Source organism: Patagioenas fasciata, chromosome 4, assembly GCF_037038585.1.
Source record: "Patagioenas fasciata isolate bPatFas1 chromosome 4, bPatFas1.hap1, whole genome shotgun sequence".
In the NCBI taxonomy this organism is placed as follows: domain Eukaryota; kingdom Metazoa; phylum Chordata; class Aves; order Columbiformes; family Columbidae; genus Patagioenas; species Patagioenas fasciata.
Genome location: NC_092523.1, coordinates 69,275,555 through 69,299,158, shown reverse-complemented (window position 1 = coordinate 69,299,158; position 23,604 = coordinate 69,275,555). Strand labels below are relative to the sequence as shown.

At 40.2% G+C, this 23,604-nt stretch overlaps 1 protein-coding gene and 1 long non-coding RNA gene across 3 annotated transcripts in view; both read right to left on the bottom strand.

Annotated features, from left to right (window-relative positions):
* Positions 1 to 831: 831 nt before the first annotated feature.
* The window catches only part of ANXA5 (annexin A5), a 53,213-nt gene continuing 30,440 nt past the window's right edge, over positions 832 to 23,604 (bottom strand). The window contains exons 1-13 of one of the 2 annotated variants that reach the window (XM_065837018.2): positions 23,141 to 23,197; positions 22,968 to 23,036; positions 16,349 to 16,433; positions 15,105 to 15,199; positions 14,187 to 14,300; positions 11,709 to 11,799; positions 10,664 to 10,743; positions 10,151 to 10,207; positions 7,145 to 7,238; positions 5,304 to 5,399; positions 4,714 to 4,772; positions 2,466 to 2,588; positions 832 to 1,384 (exon numbers count right to left, since the gene is read on the bottom strand). In XM_065837018.2, coding sequence (XP_065693090.1) covers positions 1,322 to 1,384; positions 2,466 to 2,588; positions 4,714 to 4,772; positions 5,304 to 5,399; positions 7,145 to 7,238; positions 10,151 to 10,207; positions 10,664 to 10,743; positions 11,709 to 11,799; positions 14,187 to 14,300; positions 15,105 to 15,199; positions 16,349 to 16,433; positions 22,968 to 22,976 — 966 coding nt within the window. In that variant the 5' untranslated portion in view covers positions 22,977 to 23,036; positions 23,141 to 23,197 and the 3' untranslated portion in view covers positions 832 to 1,321. Of the gene's footprint in view, positions 1,385 to 2,465; positions 2,589 to 4,713; positions 4,773 to 5,303; positions 5,400 to 7,144; positions 7,239 to 10,150; positions 10,208 to 10,663; positions 10,744 to 11,708; positions 11,800 to 14,186; positions 14,301 to 15,104; positions 15,200 to 16,348; positions 16,434 to 22,967; positions 23,037 to 23,140; positions 23,198 to 23,604 lie in introns of those variants that run through there. The other variant, XM_065837019.2, reaches the window with a different exon arrangement.
* LOC139827839 (uncharacterized) lies at positions 19,509 to 22,960 on the bottom strand. Its single transcript, XR_011738902.1, has 2 exons — positions 21,595 to 22,960; positions 19,509 to 19,694 (listed from the first exon to the last, which is right to left on the bottom strand). It is a non-coding gene; the product is annotated as an uncharacterized lncRNA (long non-coding RNA).

The following is a 23,604-nucleotide window of genomic DNA, read 5'->3' as shown; positions in this document are numbered from 1 at the left end:
TATTAATATTTTACATTAGAAACCAAGTACTTATTAGCAAGATATCACGACAATAATAATTCAGAATTATAATATCAATAAATTACAACTTTACATTTATTAAATACGAAATTTTAAAAGCTCTTTATCATCTGTAAAGAATCAATTTCAACAGAACTCTTAAAATATGCAGTTTCTACAGCTGATGTCTGTGACTAAACGATAAGCTAAGTTTAGAACCACAGTGTTTAGACCTTTTAACGCATGAAACAGAAGTCTCTTTATTCTCCTTCACACACATCAATTTAATTTTCAGAGCCAGTCATAAATAACGATCTAAAGTGGTGAATTTAAGGCAGCCTGTATATCAGACTGGTGCCTCTCTCACACTGTGCTTTGCTCCCTGTTAACCTGACGAGAGGCTGGTGCTGCTACCCCTCTTTTCACCCAAGATCCCTGCAGTGTGGATCACTGAGTTCCCACCTCTTCTTTACCTGCTTCCGCCCCAGAAATCTTCAGTTGGTCCTACAAGTGCAGCATATATGCTCTACTTTGGCACCGTGCAAACAGCCCTCCTTCCTTCCTCCAGCTTTGGAGGAGAAGAAAGAGACAAGGCAGCACAAAATGAGAACGCAATGCCCTGCAAATGCCAATAAATTCCAGCTATGTTGAAAAGCAGCACAACCACAGCACTCAGATACTAAACTAGACATCAAGACATACAGCTGGAAAACATCATATATACTTGCAAGCCTGCATAATAGTAGGAAAAATACACCAACAGTTTGAAGTACTGGAATTATAAGAAAGGAAAAACACATCTTTGCTCATTAAAAACCACAAACAACTGTGTTGAGAGGGAAACAATTTATTGGTCCTTTAGATTTCCAATGATTGCTTGTATTATGTTCAGTAAATTAATTCAAATATTACATACAAAGATATATTTTCTTCATTTGCAATGTTAGAGCTAGATTAACATTCAGTGGAAATGTAAGGAATAACAGCAAAAAAAACCCTCTTCAAATTAGTACAATACATGATTATTTTTTTCCTATTTCAGCAAAACACTTGCAAAGAAGCGGGTTCCGTGCTCAGCACCCATCTATGCAGGGGACTCTTGTATACTTACAGAAGGCACTTGAAATTCCTGGAGGTTGGAATGTCAGGAAGAACAGGGACCAGCTATCGCTTGGATAACAATATGCTCATTTTTAATAAATGCAATACTAGTATAAATTTAAACAGCCACAAAGCATTAAGATACAAAAACTTAGCTAGGCATGCTAACTAAATGGCTGCAAAGCTGGAGTACAACAAATCCTTCATGTAACTGTCGCCATTACACATCATCTCCACCACAGAGGAGCAGCAGTGCTTTCCTGTAGTCCCCAGATGTATCTTTCTGTTAATATAACAGACCAGTCATCATGAGTCACAACCACAGAAATGGGAAGAAAAGCAGCAGCCAAGAAGGACTCCAACAGATTATACATTTTTCCCACCCACAGGAAATCCACTTGGATGACTCGCCACTCGGGAATGCCGCAAGGAAATTCTCTGTCTCTAACGGCAGAGCTGTATTTAAACAGACACATTTTCAGAAACACAAAAAGCCTCTGAAAGTCCTACTAGAACTGAGCTACCTATTGCATGTTAAAATGCATTCATCTGCAAGTGAGAGAGTCCCAACAAAGGAGAAGCTCAAAGCAGCACCAAAAGTAACGACGTTTAAAAGTGCAAAGTGCACCCGCCATGGTTTAGAAAGGCTCCAGCCCTGCTCCCTGAGATGAATGGGAAGCTCAGCTACTAATCACACAGGATAGCTGTATGGGCCCCACTGACAGTGTCAAAAGCAACTCCACTCAGCCTAATTCAGAGAGGACAGTGTCAGGAGTCATAACAGAAAAATCAAAAATGAGCATTTAAAAATAAAACACCCCCAAAAATTTTGTAAGAAAAAACAAAGGCAACAGCTGGCTCTGGATTTCTTCCTGGCTCTGTTCCTTCCCATCCACTCAAAGGAAATTATGATTCAGACAGTGACTCCACAGTGAAATGTTTTCCAATGGTGCAAAAGGTTCCACACCATAATCCAAGATTTAAACTTCAGCCTCATGAAAATTCAGACTCCTGACCCCAATACTCTGCCTGTGGAGCCAGCACCCTCTCCGAAGCATTGAAAATCAGAAGGAACCCAGACAAGAAAAAGGAAATTATGCAGAAGCTAAAAATGGTCTATGAGTAATTGTAATTACTTTCCTAGTGAACGCTGGAAAGAAACCTTTAGCTTTTCACAGCAAATGTCTCCCACTTAAATGGTGCCGTGTGGTACTTCAGAAAACTGCAGACCAGCCCCCGCTGCTCTCAGAGTGCGCTGAGGTGTCCAGCTCTGCTCACATCCACCCCCTCCCGTAAAAATAAACAGGGGATACAATGACGCTTCAGTCACCTCACTTTCCTTGACAACACAACAGTCATTTTACCTGAATCATTTGGTGCAACGATTTTGCAAAATTCTTTCTGAGTTCTTGTCTAATATCCAGCAGATCAATTTCACTTCTAGAAACCATGACTCTGATCAGAGTATCATCATCAGTGCCAGCCCCCTAAAGAGAAAAGTTTAAACAACATTATAAACATTCGGTTTTTTCTAGACAGATGCTGTAACAAAACAAATATAAACCAAGGTGCAACAAGAAAGCAAGTGATGTCTCAAAACACTCCTGCATTACATCTCTCTACTCCAAAACAGAGAACATTTGGGACAGTATCACAAGACATTCACACCGCAATGTGGAGAACAGAGGACTGACTACATAAGATGCTCCACGCTCTGGAGTTCTATGAATTGCCATCCAGTCAGACCTCTTATTTCATGTTTCATCTCACAGGTTTCAACTCTGAGTGCCCATAAAAATTTAAAATAATTCAGTTCCAAGATTACACAGCAGTATAACTGATCACCACAATCAGTCCCATGCAAATCACCCTTTCAACGTAGTCTGAGATGGCAGAATTGCAGTCAAGTTCTGGAATTGGGTACACAAATACTAACTGTGACTAAAACAGAGCATCTAACATGGTACAGCACGACACAGGAAGAGCAACTCATTCCACAAATTATCCAGCCGTTTATCAAGAAGGCAAACTTCACAAACCTGTTCCAGCCACACAAACATGCTCCACTCTTTTATTCATCTTTACGCTCTAAATGTTTTAAGCTCCTGTGCTGGTAGGCTGTGCCAGACTCGCAGCCTGGCCCCTCCTGCCCAGACAAGTCAGACTCCACACAAGCTGAAGCAATACAAATTTTCACATGCTGACCTGCTAATGCACCTCAAGGAAGGACTTGGCAGAGCCCCCACAATCATCTTCAGCCTAATGTCCAGGGTCACTCAATCCTTCGACTGGGTGTAATATTCTTGGATTACACCTAAAAATTCCCTAAAGCTGCTCAAAAGTTATGCCATGAGTCCAGCGGTTGCTGAGTAGGATTTGACATTAGAATCTGGTAAAAGCCAGGTTCTGCCCCACTTAATCATGAAAGCAAACTCTATGCATTGCAGAACTTTATCATGCCAAACTGATAAATTAGAAGTACCAAATCTTCTGCTAAAGTAACAAATGATGAAGATCTTTCTTATTTAAAAGTGCTTAATGATTTTTATTCATGTTAAAAAATATAATTGGGGATATCACCAGCAGATATTAATCAGGACCCTTATAACAGTACTCTAAGGTTCTAAAACCTACAGGAAAAAAAGGTTTTCTAATGCATTCTTAAAATAATAATAATAACAACATAAAAAATATAAATAAGAAAAAAAAGTAATCCTCCTCATACAACTCCAACTCCACATACTGTTATCATATTTTGTAGCTTCCACTTGAACCTTATTTTACACTGATGTCTATAGATGCAGTAAAACATCTTTTTAAAATTAAGCTATCATTTCATCTCTTTTCACTAATTCTTAGGCTGATAGCTCATCAGCACAAACACCTGGTGACAAACGTTCTTCAGTGTCTTTCAGCGAGGGGAAGCGAGGAATTCTTCAGGGAAGATGATAACTTGCCTGAAAACAACAGACCACCTACCTCGATTTTAATTAATATTAGCCACTGAGAGTTAAAAATACCATTTCTCTGCTTATCTCTTCCCATCTAAGAGAAGGCAAAGCCAAGAGCAACACAGCTGAGTCACTGATGGGATTCCCTTGCAGAATCTTTTGTAGCTGTTTAAGCGTCTTTCCTTTTTCTCTGACAAGTTTCTTTTCCTTCTCAAAACAGGATGGATAGTCATTAAAATGTGTTTTAGAGCTAACTACGCCTTCAGTCTGTAAATACTCATCCCCAAAACAAAGAGCACTAAATCTGCACAAACTGCAGTTTAGTTTTTGGTCATCTTTATTTCCTAAAGACACTGTAGTATTTATTTAGCTGAAGGTGCCCAGCGGACCTAGCCAGATATTTTCTAATGTAACAAGTCCAAAAATAGCTGATGGGACTGATGTTTCCTGTAAAAGATTTATCATCTGACAAACTTACAATTAATTCAAAGCAAAGCTTATGAATCATTTGTATCCTCTCCTAGATCTGCATTCCTCAAATGTTTTACAAGTGCTCAGTGACACAGTAACCTGTTGGCATTTGCAGCGAAGAAGAAATGAAGAACAAGGGAAAGGGAGCCAGCAGAGATGGAAAGTGATATATGGAAAAATATGTACATACCTTCATGGAATAATACAGAGTCTCGGCAAAATAGGCAGGCACGCTTCGGATGCATTTCACTTAAAAAAGGAAAGGGATTAAATTACGGACTGCTATTCAATACAGGACAATCTTTCACTGTCAATACAAGGTGTGCATTACTGGATCTTTCCCTCCAGTGCAGACAATTAAGTATACAGCTGCCAGCTAGTCTCCTGCTCTGCTACAGCTCTTTGGGTTCTAGGAGTTAGAATGCATCACATATTTCTAATAGGAAAAAGACCTTGCTAGTCAAATTCTACTCCCAGTTACAAATCTACTGTGACACTGTCCTACGTGAGATGCCAGAAATAGAAATGAAGGCAGAGTTTTGTCTCACTTTCTGATAGAGGTGCACATAGCCAAACAGAATGCAGCTCACCACTATCCCCTGCCACACACAGCTATTAAAGGAAGAATAAAGGCCTGTTTCCTAAATACAAAAATAGATCCCAGGTGACTAAATTTTAAAGGAACCACGTTTTCATGTCACTTCCTATAACAACTGCAATTTAAGGAAACCTGGGAGTAAACGAAGAAGGTCAGTTTTAGATCTATTAAGACGTAATTACCAACTGCCAAAAGCAGCTTCTCCAAATCACCAGACGTTTCACGGTCAATGGTCTCTTCAATTTGAAAGCCAGAAATAGTCATGTATTTGTCAAACACTGCAAAACAGAAAGTTTGCTGAGTCACATGTACAGCCCACGTTTCTCACAGTATCCTCAGTACAGCTTAATGCCGTCTGTATATCCCGTTATCCACGGTTCCAATGTTATCATCCACTCATTCTTTCCTCTGTCTGTTTTAAATATCTATTTCCCACCAGATTGCTGCTATACGACACATTCCTATAGCTGGGGAGGAACAACCCCACATATCAGCGCACACTGAGGGTCAAACAGCTGGACAGCAGGTCTGCGGAAAAGGAGCTGTGGGTGCTGGTGGGCATCAAATAGAAAATGAGGCAGCAACGCGTCCTTGTGGCAAACAGCAAATGGTATCTGGGGCTGCACTAGGAGGAGTGTTGCCAGGAGGTCAAGGGAGATAATCCTTCCCCTCTGCTCAGCACTGGGGAGGCCACACCTGGAGTGCGAGTTCCACCTCTGGGCTCCCCAGTACAAAAAGAGATACAGACCAACTGGAGCGAGTCCAGCAAAGGGCCGCTAAGATGATGAAAGGACCAGAGCATCTCTCCTATGAGGAAAGGCGGAGAGGGTTGGGACTGTTCAGCCTGCAGAACAGCTCAAGGGGAATCTCATAAATGTGTACAAATATGTGCAGGGAGGGTGTAAAGAAGACAGAGCCAGGCTCTTTTCAGCAGTGCCCAGTACCACAAGAGACAATGGGCATAGGATGTTCTGTATCAACATCAGGAAACATTTTTTGCCCAGGGAGGTTGTGGGGTCTTTGGAGATGTTCAGAAGCCACCTGGACATGGTCCTGGGCAGGCTGGTCTAGGCAGACCAGCTCAAGCAGGGTTGGACAAGATGATCTGCAGAGGTCTCTTCCAACCTCAGCTGTTCTGTGATTCTGTGAATGCATCCGGTGAAAGGGTACAGGAAGAAGAGTGAAAGGGAAAGAGGGGAAGTTCTAGGAAATGATAAGCATTTTTCCCAGAGCACTACTATCATTTAGGCTAAAACTAAGATGTTATCTACACTGGGCTATGATATCAAATAAACTTCACACAAACTGGTCTTCTGGTAGTCTATTCAAATCTGTGTTACATGAATAACACCTGAGTTTTCTATGAAATCTTACATTTCTATTGTGCTAAGTAAGCGCTGGATGCAACAAAACTAATTCTGAGATTACTTTAATGCAAGTAATGATAAAAAACTAAACAGTAAAATCACAAACCAAATTACCTTTAAAAATCCAAATGAATCAAAAGATTCAAAAAGAAAAACAAAAAGATTGGAAAAACAAAGCAAAACTTAGTGGTCATAATTTCCAGCCCCAACACCTTGGGAATATGGACTTATCAATGGGTAAGGAGTAGGGAAAAATGTTATTGTCTCTTTACTAACATATAGTAAGGTGTGCACCTACAAAAGGCTTGATCTTTTCAGAGCTGGACCTCCATCAGCTTCTGAGGACTCAGACTCTCAGCATCACTTCTATTGCCATGACCTCTTTCAAAAGAAAAACAAACACCAACAAGCAAGTATCCAGAAAGAAACACTCCAGCTGTCCATCAGATCTACTGCATCCTCCTTCAAGCAGAGAATCACCACTGTTATGAGGGAACTGAATCACAGGAAACAAAATTAAATGTATGAAGCAAAGGGAAGGTGATTAAAGATTTCTGGGCTTGACAAATGCAGTACCAGAAATTACTTTTCTACCACCAACTGGGTAACAGAGTTCAGGCAGAAGTTTTTCATCATATATGAACCATACTACCTACCCCTCCTTAAATGGGAAACGCTTCGGGTTCCCAAGATGGTGATGAACTTTTCTTCATCTGTTCCCCATTTCAGTTCCCCAGCTCTAAACAAAACCTGTTGTGAATTCAAGAGATCCAAACAACAGCATTTGTTATGAGTCCACACACACTGTTGAAAAGCTCTATTTGTCTCACTCTAAAGAGCATTAAACTTCCTAACAAGTTATAGCTGGAGAGAAAAAAAAAAAATGAAATAGAATTGCCAAGTACTGAACTGACTTTAGAAAGAAATAAATGAGCAATTCTGAAATTAACTGTGAAAGTATTTACGTGAGTAATATTGCTTAAGGTCCTAAAATTAATTGTGCACATAGTCCCTCTCATAAAACTAAAGTTTACCGAAACCAGTAACACAGGAGAAAAATCAATTCTTAACACTGCTTTTTTTTCTCTGTCCCTTTTTCAAATCAGACTAGCAAAACTTTATTTCATGATGATTCATCTCAATGGGAGAACCACACTGACTTGACCCAGGAGGAGGTTTTCCCAAAAGGAGGTGAAGATGGATTTAGAAGCTCTCAGAAACAGGATTTGTGGGCTGCTAAATTCTTAGTCATATGAAACCAGATCAGTAACAGATTTTAATCATGTTAGCACATTCATTGCTCTTCAAGTAAGTCTTTCATCAATGCAAACAATGACTGGGCTATTAGCAGCATTAAGAAACGTAAAACGCTTCTAAAAGTTGGAATAAACAGCAGGAGGGGAAAATGGGAAAGAGAAAATATTTGGAAAATGAAAGTAGTTCTTTTCCTGACACTCAGAAGCCTTTTTCCTATTTGTGTGCTAAACACCGTGAAAGGTTTATAGATATAGTATATAGCTTTTTTTTTTGTAGAGCAGATGACAGACAGATTACTATATATATTCAGGCAATCAAATATTTCCTACAAAAATCCACACAACCAAATCTGCTACATAGCAATGCTGTTGGCCATCTGTCTGTCCATACTGTGAAACCTGAATAGCATGTTACAAAATTTCCTATTATGCTTGTCCCATGATCCTATTAAAATGTATTTCTGCCTGCTGTATGCTCTTTTTAACATTAACAGTACAGAGTACAAAGGGCGGGGGGAAACTATCAAGGCATTGCAAGGATATTTAGTTCAAAACAATATATGCTAAGCTCTTCAAATGAATACAAGTACTCTCCACCCAGCAGCAGATGTGAAGTCCCAGCACAGCATTTAGAAACTCCAGGAATGCATTTCTTTAGATAAACTAGAAGTTGTGAATGGCATTTTAGGTGAGCTCTAAGGTTTTACCTGCCTTTCCACTGTGCAATACCCAAAACTTATGTCAATTGTAGAACTTTTAAAAAAGTGATATTAACAAAATCTCTTCCAAAAAGTTGAACTTTCAGGCATTCTCAGAAAAGACTTGCAAGTTCCCTGCATGTTCATACTGTCTCGCAGTATGAATGTTCAGTCCCCAAACTGCTTTCAGTTAATGTTTAGTAATCACAGACTCAAAAAAAAAATTTTTAAAAAAAAAATCATCACTGAATGAAAAGGTTGCCCTCTAATGTTTCAAATCCTTCCCAGAATATAATATTAATCAAGACAAATGTTTGGAAGCCAGAATTAGTCTTACATTTGCACAGTCATGCACCTCAGTTCTGACCATCTGTACCTGGCAAATTCTCTGAATCTGTTCCAGCTATCTTAGATGTTGAATGTAAAGATATTAATAAAGAGAAATGTGACAGAACGTATCTGTGTGTGGGTCCCAGCTCAAGCCAAATGTATCCAAGAAACCACAGAGCCCCTTCAGAAAACCAGGATTTTTTCTACATTTAGGTACAGTGCCTCCTAAATTTAGATGCTTGTTTAAACTCAATTAAAGAGGTCAAAAGGAATCTATCTACCTGCCAAGTCACGTGGTTCATGGGTTTCTTCAATTATGTAAACCCAGCAAAAGGCAAGACAGACACAGTTTCATGAAGCAGTCTAGTTAGTGATTCAAACATCGGTCTCACTAATTTTCAAGGCTCTGGTTTCCACAGGATTAATCTTAATAGCAGGAGAACAATGATTCCTGAATTTACATAACAAGGGACAGGCCTGTGTCAGTAAAATCCATGTTGCCTGTCTGTCTCTCCATCTTGCCCTGCTATCAGGAGAACGTTTTGTTCATCTGGTATTCTGCTTTTTCTCCTTGACACCTTTCTTTCATCTCAACTGTCTATTTACGAGAGCAAAACATCTAGCCCAGAGTTATCTGAAATACTCGAGAAGAAATACGCATTAAATGAGCTCTGTAATTCAATTGCAGAAATATTGACCATCACTACAACTAACAACCAAGCCAATAGCAACCAGCAAGAGAAATCACTACAGATACGAGGTTAGTGCTGGGTACAAGTTTAGTGATCAGTGACAATACTCGCTAAGGGCAACATGTGAGTCCCTAGAAACTCTTCAGAGGCAATTCTTAAACTGCCATCTGGTTACAGTAAAGCAGAATGTTTGGTATATTTTGTCTTTTTACTATTCCAACCTCTATGGAGGCGTCCCTCACCAAAAGCATTAGCATTTCATTATAACATTCAGAAGACACATGATATGTAAGGCCTGAATTTAGAGAGAAGTTCAAGTTTGTGTATTAAGGAATGAACCACTAACATCTCTGAATTTTCCAACAGTGGGTATCTCAGATCACAAAGCCTCAGCAATTCTAACCCTCTCTTCTAGTGATCTAATCACTGTTCATTCAGTGCTTTAATAAGTAACAAGCAAAACAAGACATGCCTTACATCGAATGTGAAATTGTCAAAAATCTTAACCCCAATGTTTCAGGTTTTGACACTTCTTTTGTCCAGAATGTATAAAAGCACAGGGAAACTGATTAAGAAGCACCCACAGAGAACATTATCAATTTACCTCTCACATTTGAATTCTGGCTATATACTCTCTTTGCAAGGTAACTTGTAAAAATGTCCCAAAATCCAAGTCATTCACCCACCTGAGCATCCTGCTCAACAAGACCGTCATCAACTCTGCCATCAGGATCTCTATTTGCCTAAAAAGAAATTTTAAAAGTTGTTAAACTGAAGAATCAAAAGTTGAATCAACAAACAACTTAACTGTCATATTGAACCCGTAAAGAGTTACTACACGAAGTCAACCCCTAATGCATCTTCTTCAAAATCACCTTATTTTTCCCTCTGCTTGCATGTGCCTTTACAAAACAAATGTTCTGTTCTCCTATTATCTTCAAAACATCAAGCAGCAGGCATTCTGCTATACCCACAAACATCACAGTTTTTCAGTTCAGTGATGTGGAAATGACCCATAGCAAAGTTCGAGACCGACCCTGCATGTCATGGGAATTGACTCATTTTCAGAACCAATCGCACCTATTACCAGGTCTATCTAGAACCGCAGGTCAGTAAAGCAGAAAAAGACAAGTGTACATCAGACAGGAAAACAGAAGTTAAAGCCATACATATATGCCTGCACACAGAGAGATACTGACCTGCAGCAGGACCACCAGCAGTCTCTGAAAATGGCCTGATGTTTCTCCTGTTATCTTATCCTCCAAGTTGGCCTCATATTCTGCAAAAGAGGAAAAACCCATTCACCACCTTACAGACTTCCTTACTACTTTGAGGAGAAAACAAGGAAAAGCAAAAAATTAATCTGACTTGTAGTTTGTGGAATCATTTATCAGAAACAGCTTTAACAAGCAGGACATATTCTGCCTTCATGTATAACCTAACCTTATTGTAAAAGAGGGAGAAAAAAAAAAAAGCACCTAACACCTAAGAGAAGACTACTCAAAACATTTTAAAATACCAGTTGACATGCATTGATTTAGCTCTTTAAGGAACTAGAAAGCACACACATCTCGAGTTATGCTAAAATACAACAGTCTCACAACTGTACAAGTGTGATCCCAGAAAAGCCCAGTACTAGTAAATTTTGTCTTTGGAGACACTAAGATTTGCCTCAAACTTTATGCAGACATGAGAATTTTTTGCATACAAGGAATCTGCATGGAGGTAAAAGAAATGTGCTGGATTAAACACCTCCTCAAAAAACCCAAAAACAAACTACCCCACAATCATGGGTAAAAGCACATATTCCTGTGGACAACCAAAAAGCTGCACCAGCTTTAATACAAATGCATTTGAACAGAATGTTTAGCAAAAGCCAAAAAAAAACCCACTTCTGTTTTTTCTTGTGATACCAGTTTTCTATTTTCCAATTACTGAAAATCCCCTTTCAGATAAAGGGTAACAAAATGGATGAAAAAGAAATGCATTTGCATTCATTCTAACTATAAAGTGCAAAAAAACCACAACTTGCATCCTAGCCATAGCACCAAAATAAACACTCTTTCAGTTCACAATTCAAACTCCATGTTTCTTTCAATGTGAAGTTTTGCAACACAGCAGAACAAAATCCCATTTATTGGACACATCTATCAGTTCACAGAGATAACTTGTTTGAAATATGTGCTAAAATCCCACTAAGAGAACTGAAGAGACCCCAGAACTTTATTGTATACAGAACTTTACCTTGCAGATAAACCTGTTTAATCTGCCGCACTTCTGCGGGTGTTCTGGAGGCAAGAATTTCAGTCAACACTTTCTCATTGGTTCCTGCTCCCTGCAGAGGTGTAAGTATAAATCAGTTGGTGGAATAACAAAAAAATAAGAATTCCCTTTGAGAATCAAAAGTTGGCATCAGTTTATATATTCAGAGCAAATAAAGAAAAACTATTTTCTTCTTATCTGGTATACAGTGGGGGTTTGGGAAATAATTTCTTCCAGTTCCAGCTTAATTGTTTTCAAAACCAACTCAACATTTATTAAAGCCTCACTGCTGCAGGATTCAGATGAGCCCTTCCATGTCCCAGCACACCCAGATACACCTCAGTTCTTCGCTATTAGGGTCAATGATATCAAGGTAAGCAAATAGGGTAACCATTTCCATGTCAGCTCTAGTTCAAATACTGTCTTTCATCAACTAGTACACAGATGAACATAGAGCCACTCAGAAATGATCACTACCCTTCTATGATTTGTGCTATGTCTAACCCACCTTCTCTTCCACTACAAACACACACATTTTATAACACAATTGCTAACTCAGTTTAAGCTGCTGCACTCATATTACAGCAAGCACAACAGGCACTCTTCACTTTTATGAGGATAAAATTTACAAAAGCCAAAGCAATATCTTGTTTCCACAAGCCTGAGTCTACTTTTCCTGTAAGAATAGGCCATTGCTGATTGCACTTCCAAAGAAGTCACTGCACAAAGCAACACTGAAATACAATCCTGTGTACTATTTGCTTCAGTGTGGTGTTTGCAATCCTTCCTATAAGGAAAACCTGAACACTAACTGCATACAAAGATATCCAATATACAAATCTGCCGGGTTACACGTAATCATTTTCAAAATACAGATTGTTTCAAGAACGTGCCTACTCAACCAGTGAGGCAGGCACAGTTAAATTAACTCTAAGTAGTAGCCGCAGTGAAAATGGATAGGACAATCTTCAGCACACACTTAGTGCTCTTAGCTGAGTTGTCGTCTTGCACTGAAGTCACTGTTGTTAACCACCTTAGCTGAACTGCAGCTGGTATCGGCATCTTCTCCTGTGTATACACATTCTCTGAAATCCTATCAGCTTATGTTTATATCATTTTTTTGTAAGCGACAAGAACAAAACGACTTTTGTTTCATTATCTCTATTCTCCCTCCTACACCCATCTGTTCTGTCATTTCCCTGTCGGTCTTTGACTCCTAAATCAATAAGAGGAGCTTGGGAATATGTATTTTCCTTTTAGTCAATAAGGCCTTTATCAGCTTCTTTGTCAGGTGCCATCTCCCCTTCCCCCACTGAATATAAAGACATCACAGAAAATTTCCAAGATTAAAGTTTCTGTTGTGTGAGATACTATTTGCTGGGTCATGGGTACATGAGCACTAGCTTGCACAGTTGACTAAAGCCTAAATATTAACCAGTTGGTCATCAAGGATCTTGGGAGCTTATGTGTGTGTCACCCAACCAAGCACTAACTGACACTAGTCAAGTTCAATGTCCTCTAGTATAATCAATAGGTTCTGTGAGTAACCCAGGGGCATCCAATTCCTAAATTTCCGCAGGCTGATGATATTGGACAGGTTTGACAGAGCTAAAAAAATAGGAACACATGGAAGAAAATACACTGAAATATCTACATGTACAAACTGTAAATTGTTTAACTCGCCTTCCCAAAAAGGCACTAAATGCATTCAGCTAAAGAAAGAAATGTTAGAAAGGTAACACTGATAGGGTAAGCTCTTCCCTCTGTGTACTGAGGACACACTCAATAATACAGATGATGACTGCTCAGAATTTTAGTGCTGGACATCAGCTTACACAAGTAGGCTAGCCCATCAATTTTGGAGTTCCACGTAATCCCTCAGGTGCAAAACACTCTATAGCTTAAATAATAATCAAGGTGAGACATTTAAAAAATAAATGAAAAAAGAAAACAATACACTTTAATGAAATGCCCTGAACTAATTTGCAGCCTGTGCATACAGGTGTATAGCTATAAAACCTGGGTTGCTCACAGCAGAAAAATCTGGTGTCCACTGGACTTCAGCACTGCACTTCAGCAGCAAAAATAATTTAAAAGCATCATGCACATCTGCTAATTATATTTAAATCAGAAGGAACGAGTGTTATGCTATGCACATTTTAATTTGTATGTACAGCAACTCTGTTCTTTTAAAATTACATAGTTTCTCATTAAAATAACCTCACATAAAACTTCATACAGACTAGATTTCTAAATTATCTCTAATGAGTTATTAGGATGAATAAGAAACCACGCAAAACTATGGTATTAGAAATAACAGCAGGTGTTAGTATACCACTCCTGATTTAAAAAAGCTACTTCTACTAGCATTCCCCTTACCAACTGAAAGTTCATTCTGAAACACAACAACATCAAACATTTAATATAATGCATTAACTTCACTTCCCTCACTCCTCTTACCTTGATGGCATGCTTCAGTGCATGAGCATCAAAAATATATGCTGGTCTCATCAAAGATACCATCAATGTTTCAAATTTGCCAGTAAGTTCTGATTTTAGGTCATCTACAAGATCCTAAGGCAGAACAAACAGTGCTGTAATAAACAAGGACTAAGCATTTTAAAAGGGTACAAGCTGGAAGACTCTAGAGACACATCAAAAAGCACAGGGAACAGGGCTCTTTTTGTTCTAATTGGTACCTGAACCAAAACAAATGTAGCCAAACAAGGCAGAAGAAAAGCATACACAGGCATTTGGAAAACCTGCAACATATTGTGATTTTTTAATAATTTTTTTTTCAATATAGAAATTCTTTAAACCCTAGCTGCCCACTGCACTTGCTATTTGAAATAAAGGTTACCCAGGCAGAGTAGTAAAGGATCCAACAACGCTGGGAGAAAGAAACAATCTGTCTTTGCTTTGAACTCACTTATGGCTTTATCTACTAATATACTTGTTTTCATTCTCTCCTACGGTATTGGGTTGCATTATTTCTGCCATGTTTTCTAGCTGTAGAAAATTATTTTCCTGCTATCACCTTCCATTGCAGACCTTGTATCAAAATATTTGATAATTCCTTCCATACAGACAATGAGGTCAGTACTAGAAGCATACTAACAGGAAGCTATAGGAGCTTTTGCACAAAAACCCATCTAAGACATATTGAACCAAAATACAGCAGACCTAAAAGGAATATTCTAACCTAGCCAGAAACTAAGGATACGGAAGAGTGAGGGAGATGGGGAGACAGAAACAAAACTAGATGCTCTTTGAAGGAACTTTTTACACGGAGCGTGATAAATGTGCCTCACAGTTTAGAAGTAACCATCTTGGACCACATTCATTCAGCTCATTTCTGGTTATTTTTTGTCTTCTCACCCTGCCAAATAAGGTTTTAAAGGCAGATGCAATTTCTTGACGCTGAGCATTGTTTCTGCTGGTAAGGATCTTCATTACGGTTTCTTCGTCAGTCCCTGAAGTTAGAAAGAACAGAGAGTTACAAACACGATCTAAAAAAAACCAAATAGCAGTGGCACAAACTCAAAAGGCAATGAAAGATGCTTTGAAAATAACAGCCTACTAACAAATAGCAGAAGCATTTCAATAACAAATGTCACCATACCACAAGTTGAGCTGTCAGGTTTGGTGTTCTGCTGTTGCAAAAATATGGCTGGAGGACCTACATGTTTGTTTTTCTCCATCAGCACTCTGTTCCAGACACTGCTCCCAGCACTCCAGGCATTTGCCATAATATTTAGTCCCAGTCTGTGTTCTACAGAGAAGCCTTACCTTTGGGCTCACCAAGAGATTTACTTTAGAACAAATGATCTTCTGACTCCTAGCAAAACTCACACCAGTAACCCCAAATACTCCAGAGTACAGAAGTGTGGAGCTATTATGCATTTTATATACAACAGTTTGCAAAGTAGCCCTCACAGCACAGCATCTTACTAGCCCTACTGAATTTGTCAATAAGCTGAGGTGTGTCACATTTCCCTTCTTTCGGCTTCTTCCTGCAGGCACTTCAAAGAAATTAGCAAACTGCGATTTCTTCTCACAGGGAGGTTTTAGGGCAGAAAGCTACAGCATGAGTTTACAGACAACTTATTAATCTACATCTATGCTTTGTGCTTGAATTATTTCTTCAGAGTAACTGTATTGCGCTTACACACTTTCAGACCAAGGGGGCTGTTGTACATTTTCCAAGCACAGAGCTTCTACTATACTGTCATAATCCTCCATAGTTCTCACCTGTAAATTTCAAGTCTAGCTTATTGTGCAGTAAAACGCTGCATGCAGAGAAGCCCACGGAGCATCCATTCTTAATGAGTCGTGTAAACCACCTTCCATTTTCCCTTATGCTAACACAAAAATAAACATCCTTGAGGACAGCACAGTCAAAACTACCACATGCCCAGACTCCTGCTGTCTGGGAGGGTTCTCATTCCATGACAAGTAGATGCACACCCTATCCTCCTCTGCTAATGAAAAAAAAAATATTAAAAAAAAAAAAAAAAAAATATATATATATATATATATATATATATATATGTAGTTCAGAAAGGATGTTTCCAAAGCAGGAATGAGAGTCCTTTCCTTTTCATAAAATAAATTGTTCTTACCCATTCCCTTCATGGCCTTGCGAAGGGCTTCTGCATCAGCTCTGGCATCAAAAGGAGAGAAGGCTGTCACGGTGCCTCTGGTGTTCTAGAGGGGAAAAAAGGCAGTGGGGGGAAAGAGAAAAAGCTGTGAAATCAAAGATATAAAATCTTTCAGTTCTCCATACATGAGTACAGACTAAATTTGAATCCACAATCCAAAAGATTACAGCATTTTTCTTGCAGTTGTCTGACTAAATAGCAGTCTGTGTGTATTTAAACATGGCTCTCACTCAAAAGGTACTGCTATGGTTTAACTCAGCAGTACACCAGCTAAGTTCAGGTAAATTTACATAATGGTAGCTTGCAGGATTGGTATTTACAACAGTGACACCTGAATGCAGGAAAATTACTAAGAAATTATCATTTGCTAAAGTAATTGGGGAAACTGATTGCACAAATCATGTATGCTAGAAAAGCTGCACAAAGATCCAAGTCATGTTTGGAAATAAGAACCAAGAACCTCATCTCCTCAATAAAAACCTGCAGGAGCTCTGAACCAGTATCTCACTCATTTTTTCTATTGCCTTGCAAATGAGACCTACTGAACTCTGCAATGGCTGTCAATTTTTCATCATGCTTCCTTTGACATAAGCGACTTTTTATTTAAGTGATCCAGCTCCATTTCTCATGGTATTTCACAGCCAAAAATAAATAACAGTTCAAACATAAGGATAAAAGATCAGCCTGTCTAAACACAAAAATAATTCCACTAGGTTTCCATGGAACATTGCTCTTCAGGGAGTTTCAGGGAGTTGGGTCAAACACAAAGGGATATTCATCACCCTTATGCAAAATTCTTGCTTTATTTATACATGACAGTTCATGAACCTATATATGTATAGCACAGAAGTTTATTTACAAATTATAGAAGTGGAGCAATGGCCAAAAAGGGAAACAGCTGGGTTTTGGGAATAGGGAGGTTCTTCTAACAGCTGAAGGGAAATTTACCTTAAGCATCGTTGTACAAAAGTAGTAATCAGTACAGGCAGGGCATTTTTCCACCCTCAAGAAAGAGCACGAAAGGAGTGCCAGGACACTTACTGAGACTAGCACCAGATTATTACACAGGCAGCACAGCCATCTGGCCTCTGCAGGACAGCCTTACCCTAGAGTTAGCAATTTCAGCCACACCGTGTTTTGGTTTCAAGTCAATGTACTCATCCAAGACAGGTCAGCCAGAAGAGCAGAGAGAAAAAAGAGCTGACAAGCACTAACCAGAACCTGCCCTGAGGCACTGCTGCCTCCCAGGCCACCCCTGTGTTACTGCCAGAGACTCCCTACCCCTCCCACTGCGCAAGCAGTAACGGTTCATGTTTACCTCTCTCCTATGTCAGAAAATCAGAACACAAGGTATCATGCTGTTTAATAGCAACGACAAACTTCATTCTGCTAAATGCTTTCCAATATGCAGCATGCTTCAGAGGCACGACAATTCTGTTGAAGCGTTCTGCTTTTCCCATTACAAGCAAGTTTTGAGGCAGTACGTCAAATTCAGGCACAACAACATGTACTTAATGTCATTTTCCAAGCTAATTCCAAAGGCTATCATGAAAACAAATCTCAAGGACTTGGGACTCAATTTTATAAACTGAATTTAATTTGGAATAAAGACTGAAAAGCCTGTTTTCCTCCTCCTCCCTTATCACTACACCAGCCAGCATGTTATTTTAAAAGGTGCCTCCTGCTGTTTTGTTTCATATAATCTTAACTAATATTACAGAACTACCACAATTCTCCTTTGGAAATGACCAAAGGTCAACGCATCTCGGAGGAAACACTTACTGATCTTTAAAGTTTTCTTTTGCTTATCTTGTTATAAGCAAGTGGAATTAGTGGAATTCCTCTTCGCAGTTCTCAAGTCTTGTGACAACGCGTGTGGCTGTTTTAGACAATGTATGCTAGATTATACTTAACTCTGCATAATTAATTATACTTAACTCTGCATCATCCATCTCATTTTTATTAGCTAAGAAGAATCCTTCAATAATCTCTTTTCCAAAACATTGTGCGGAAAGCATCAACATACACTAAGCTTGATGAACAGTTCCTGAAGTTCTCCTGGTGCAACTGTAGTCTAAAAGAGTTCCTCCATGTCTGGGCACGATTTGCATTCCAGGTGTTCCGTTCTGACACACAGCATTTAGTCTGGAACAGTTAAACTCAGTCCATGGAGGGAAGAGCTGCCTCCTCCTTCCCAAACACGGCACCTTTTGGCCAGAGAATGAGAGAGCAAGCACCGGTTCTATACCACCATCGCTGCTCCAAGCACTGAAGTCAACTTTCCATCACAAAGAATCTGAAATAGGAGCTATGAACCAGAGGTTTCTAACAAAATAACATACAAAAGAGTTTCTGACAAAAGCAAGACACTCATTTATCAGACAACTAAGCCACAGTTTCAACATTAGATTTTAAATTTTATCAAAACAAAGTGTTACTTGCAGATGGATCACAGCGTTACAACTGCTACGCCATCCTGATCTAACATGAGAAACAGTGAACTGAAAGGCAACTATTTAACCTGTATTTACAAATTTCATAACTTTATAGAGGTAAATAAATTATGATATTTTTAGTATCTCTAAGAATGTTCCTTGACATTTATGCAAATAAATATACAACAACACTACAGCCTCATAGGCTGTTTTTATTTTGGTTACTAAGTTTCCCCTCCAGCAGAATTAAAAGCACATCAATGGAAAGGAGAACACAAATAGCTTTTGAAACAAATCCACTTGTAATCCAGAGTGAACCCTTACTGAATAGCAACATCCTGCACTGGGCAGTAAAACACAAAGGGAAGGTCAACAGCCAAGTCCTCAACAGAAACAATATTACAAGATTAGAACACCCAAAATCTACCCACATTCTTTTATTTCAACATTCCCCAATACACTGACCACTGTTAAGCAATCATGTAGCACAAAGTGCAATTCATGATTATACATTAGAAATAAACAGTGGCTTCCATTTTTTTCCAGATACCTACTGATGAGACTAATGAGACCGATGAGATGCACAAAATCAGCATGAAGAGGACAGGTAGAGGGAAAAAATATATAGATACTTCAAAGAAAGAGATTATCTCGATTTAGAATTTATAACCCTCCAAACAAGAAAATTAATGTTCTCTGTTATTTTTGTTTATTCTGTGCCAGCAAAAGTTTGCAAAAGGACAAGAAGATACAATATCATCAGGTGAGATGTTTCTAACCAAGCACCTCAGAGCTATGTTAACTTCTCCCAAGAGACAAATGCGTTTCACAATTTGATGTCATGCAGCCACATATCCTGGCAACAGCATTATCTGTAAGATCAACAATAGCCACTTAGTGAGGTTCCTTTTAATTTTTCCCACCAAGGACATAAAAAATTTCCCACCCACAAGATCCCGTGTTTAGTCAGTGATAACACAAAGCATTCACTATCAGCAAACAAAAGACCATCCTTGAACCAATTCAGACTTCTTCCCGGCTGCCCGCTCACAGCAAGTTCTTACCAGCCAGATTTCCCATACATGAAGGGCCACCCCCTTTCATGATCCTGCTCTGCAGCAACAAACATGGGGTCTCATCAATTTGCTACTGGAAAGACCAGTGTCTAATGAAGAAGGTGGTATGTGACTTTTTTTTTAAAGAAGCTGTTCACAAAATGACACAGGAAAATTGTGGAGTGCTAAGAATGGAAATGGAGAATGTTTTCCAGCACACAGGTTGGCAAACAGAGAACGTACGCTATTTTCAGAAGACAGAAGAGAGAACAGAAGGTCACGTGCCAGAATAAATGAAAGCTTTCCTTAAGATTTCTTACATAAGCACAGCCATCTTGCAAATAAAGCACAACACAGTGTGCTAAATCAAAAGCCTTTGTGATCACTGAAGACCACACAGAGACCCCAGTTCAAACTCTGCTTTAAAACTAACATCATGTAAGAAATATACAACCTATTTCGTGACATCCTTTCCAAAATTTCAAGGGCAGCAGGATGTAAATAACATTGTGAGAGGATGAATATTGGTACAGAGGTGATCCCAACGCACAACTTATAAAACACCTAAGTTTATTAATACTCTAGATCATCCACTTAAATGAAAAGAATAAGCTCTGGTCAGCAGACTGCATTCACATCTGCCTCACTAAATTTAAACTGACAAAAAATGGAGTTACACAATATCTGTGTTGAACTCTGAGTCAGTCTGCTACGGAGATTCCAAAGATATGGAGGAGATAAAGGAGGAAAAATAAAGAGAGGGCAGGAGAGAGGGAGAAAAGCAAGCAACAGTAATGTAGGAATCAACGTAGGGACATTTGCCAAAACACTCAAAGCACCTGTCCTCACAAGTAACCTTGACAAAGCCAAAGAGCAGCTTAGGACTCAATTCTGAAAAATGAAAAAGCGTTTATACTCTGGAATGTGAGACATCGTGCCCTGAAGCATTAGTGGAGTTAGCAACACTATTCCTGTGCTCCGAGTCACGTGCGCACTTCAGCAGAGCAGGAACTCCAGCTACAGCGGCCACACCTTCATCTGCAGCAAGCGCTCCTTCCCCAGCACTTTACAGCGGGATACACAAAATTGCCTCAACTTCACATTCAGGGAAAAAAAAATAGGAGTAGCAGACCAAAACAGACCAGTCCACAGCATGCAAGCAGAAACTATTCCTGTTGTGTTCTTTCCAGATTTCTAAATTAGCAAACGTGGGGCAGCATTTCCAGGGCAGGTAGCTCATCAAGCAGGAAGTGATCACACCATGTGCTTCTCTGCGTTAACAAAGACCACTACACACACAGATGAGTGAGAAAAGGCATCTTGTTAGAACAGCAGTGATCTGCCAAAGAAAACAGATAAACACAGGCATGAAGAGACCAGTCTGCAAGGAACATTATGGCATGCTGGAGTTTTCCCACAAAATGAATGAACATTTTTGTCCTGGACATGGACACGCAAAATCCCTCAGGTTGTTGGAAAAAAAACAAATAAAAATCCTCCCACAACTGAACAAGAACAAATACTTCAGTGACCAAGACTCCAAAGATAACTTACCTTTCCTAAAGGTTTTATTCTTCAGTGATACTATCTAGACTAAACTGGACTTCAGTACATTGTGCTGTGCAGTCTTTCTGAACTCTGAATCTTTAGCTGTACAAATAACCACCATCAACTGACACTCAACATTTCATGATTGATAGGCATTTTCACTTCTTACCATTACTTCGTGGCATAACAAAATGTAGAAGAGTCACACGGGCAAAGAATACTACTGAAGTCAGTGGAAAGCTGCCACCTGAATGTGGAAATTGGAGGAGAAGGCCTACCCAGCGTTCCAATGATTCCAATCTACCACCATCCACCACAGTCACTAAATCTGCCCCGAGTGTTACGTCAGGCAGTAGAAAATTCTGCTGCACAAAGACAATAAAAAAACGGTTTATGCTCGCAAAGAATGAAATATTATTTTCACAGAAATCAGGATTTAAAGTTTGGGTCTCTGTGGAATACATAATTGAACTGCAAATTTCCATGCTTTTACTAAAAGGAAGTTACCTTCAAGCCTATAAGTAAAGCTACATACACCGTAACAAAAGGTTGTCCAGGTAGATCTGTCCACTCAGCTTCCTTGCACTGGCACAGTTCCAGTTTTCTTAAGATGCATCATACAAACCATGTTTGTTGTTTAAAGAAAGAAAAATCCCCTGTTTGTCAAAAAAAAAAAAAACAAACAAACCAACCAGTCTAAAACTTTAAGGATTTAGTGGAATACTACTAAAAATAAAACCTTTTTTTTAAGTAGCACCTTTTCTTCCTTTTAAATCCAGATAGCATACAAGTAAATATCCACAGGAGTGTTAAACACCTGTTAAACACTAATCTTTCCACTAATTAAAATAATGAACCTACCACTACATTACTGTGCAATTATCCTGGCCTTTGTGAAGGCACTCACAGCTTTATGGCTTTCACTTCCCACAGCGGTACAAAGCCCATAAATAAACAATTAAGCTCTTATTTTACTTTTCAGAACATATGCATTTGATGCAACTATAGAAACAAATACTAGAATCTGCCCCGCTTTCCAAACTTTCATCTGGACTCAGACGTAACAGCAGGGACACAAAGGCTGCAAAGGAAAAAAATATCAGCCAAAGTGCTGTGCAACAGTGGCAAGTCTTCCAGAAATATTGATTTTGATACAGCAACGCTGGGGACGAGAGGACCGACCCCGAAACCTCCACAGGGCACAGCCACCGTGGCATTTTTTTCTCCTTCCTCCTCCAGTGGAAGGAGCCTCCACCCAGGCACAACATAAACATGTGGTACCGAAAACTTGGCCAAATTAGTGGAAACTGTCGGAAAAAAAAAACCAGTTGTGCCTGACGCACGCCTCACATGATTAGCTGCTTTCCCCGTCCTCCTCCCCTCCGCGTCTCCCCAGCCTTGGCGATGGATTATTTTAAGGGAGACCGAGAATAAATCAGAGAGGAGTAAAAGTAAAGAGACGGACAAGATGGGAACGTCCCGGGACCGGCCGGAGCGAGCCCGCCGAGGGTCCGCGGCCGCCGCGCACGGTGCCCGCCTCACCTTCGCCATCTCTGGGATCCGCCGGGCCGGAGCCGAGTGTGGGTCTGCAGAGAGATGCAAAGATTCGGTCTGCAAAGAGAGATGCGACAGTAAGCGCCGGTCCGGCCTCCACCCGCCTCCCCCCAGCTTCCCAGCGCGGGTCTGTGCTCCTCGCTGCGGGGCAGCGCCCTCACCGCGAGCGGGTCCGCCGAGCAGCCGCCGCCCAGAGCCACAGGGAGCACTGAGTAGGATGGGAGGGAGGGAGGGAGAGAGCGCTGCCGCTGCCTGCCGCACCCGGGGGCCGGGCCAGGCCCCACCCTGGGCGGGCAACGAGCCACGGCCGCCTCTCCCGGGCCGCCCGGAGGCTGGGCAGGCGGCGGTTTCACCCCGCAAAGCCGCGGGGCTTCGAAGCCTTAGAGCGCTGGGGCGCTGCCAGCCGGGCCAGGGAAGGCACCAGCCGAGCCGGGCTCTGCCCCGCTGGCCGCAGAACGGGCACCAGGACCTGGCCACTAGGGGATCGCGCCTGCAGGTCTGAGCGCCTCTGGTTCGTGACCAGTATGGGCGGCCAGCTGGGAAAGCAAAGAGAAAGCCTTCCCCTCCATCCTCTTCTCTTCCCCGTAGCTCATCCCCTTTAGGTGGTTGCTTTTTCCTCCATTAT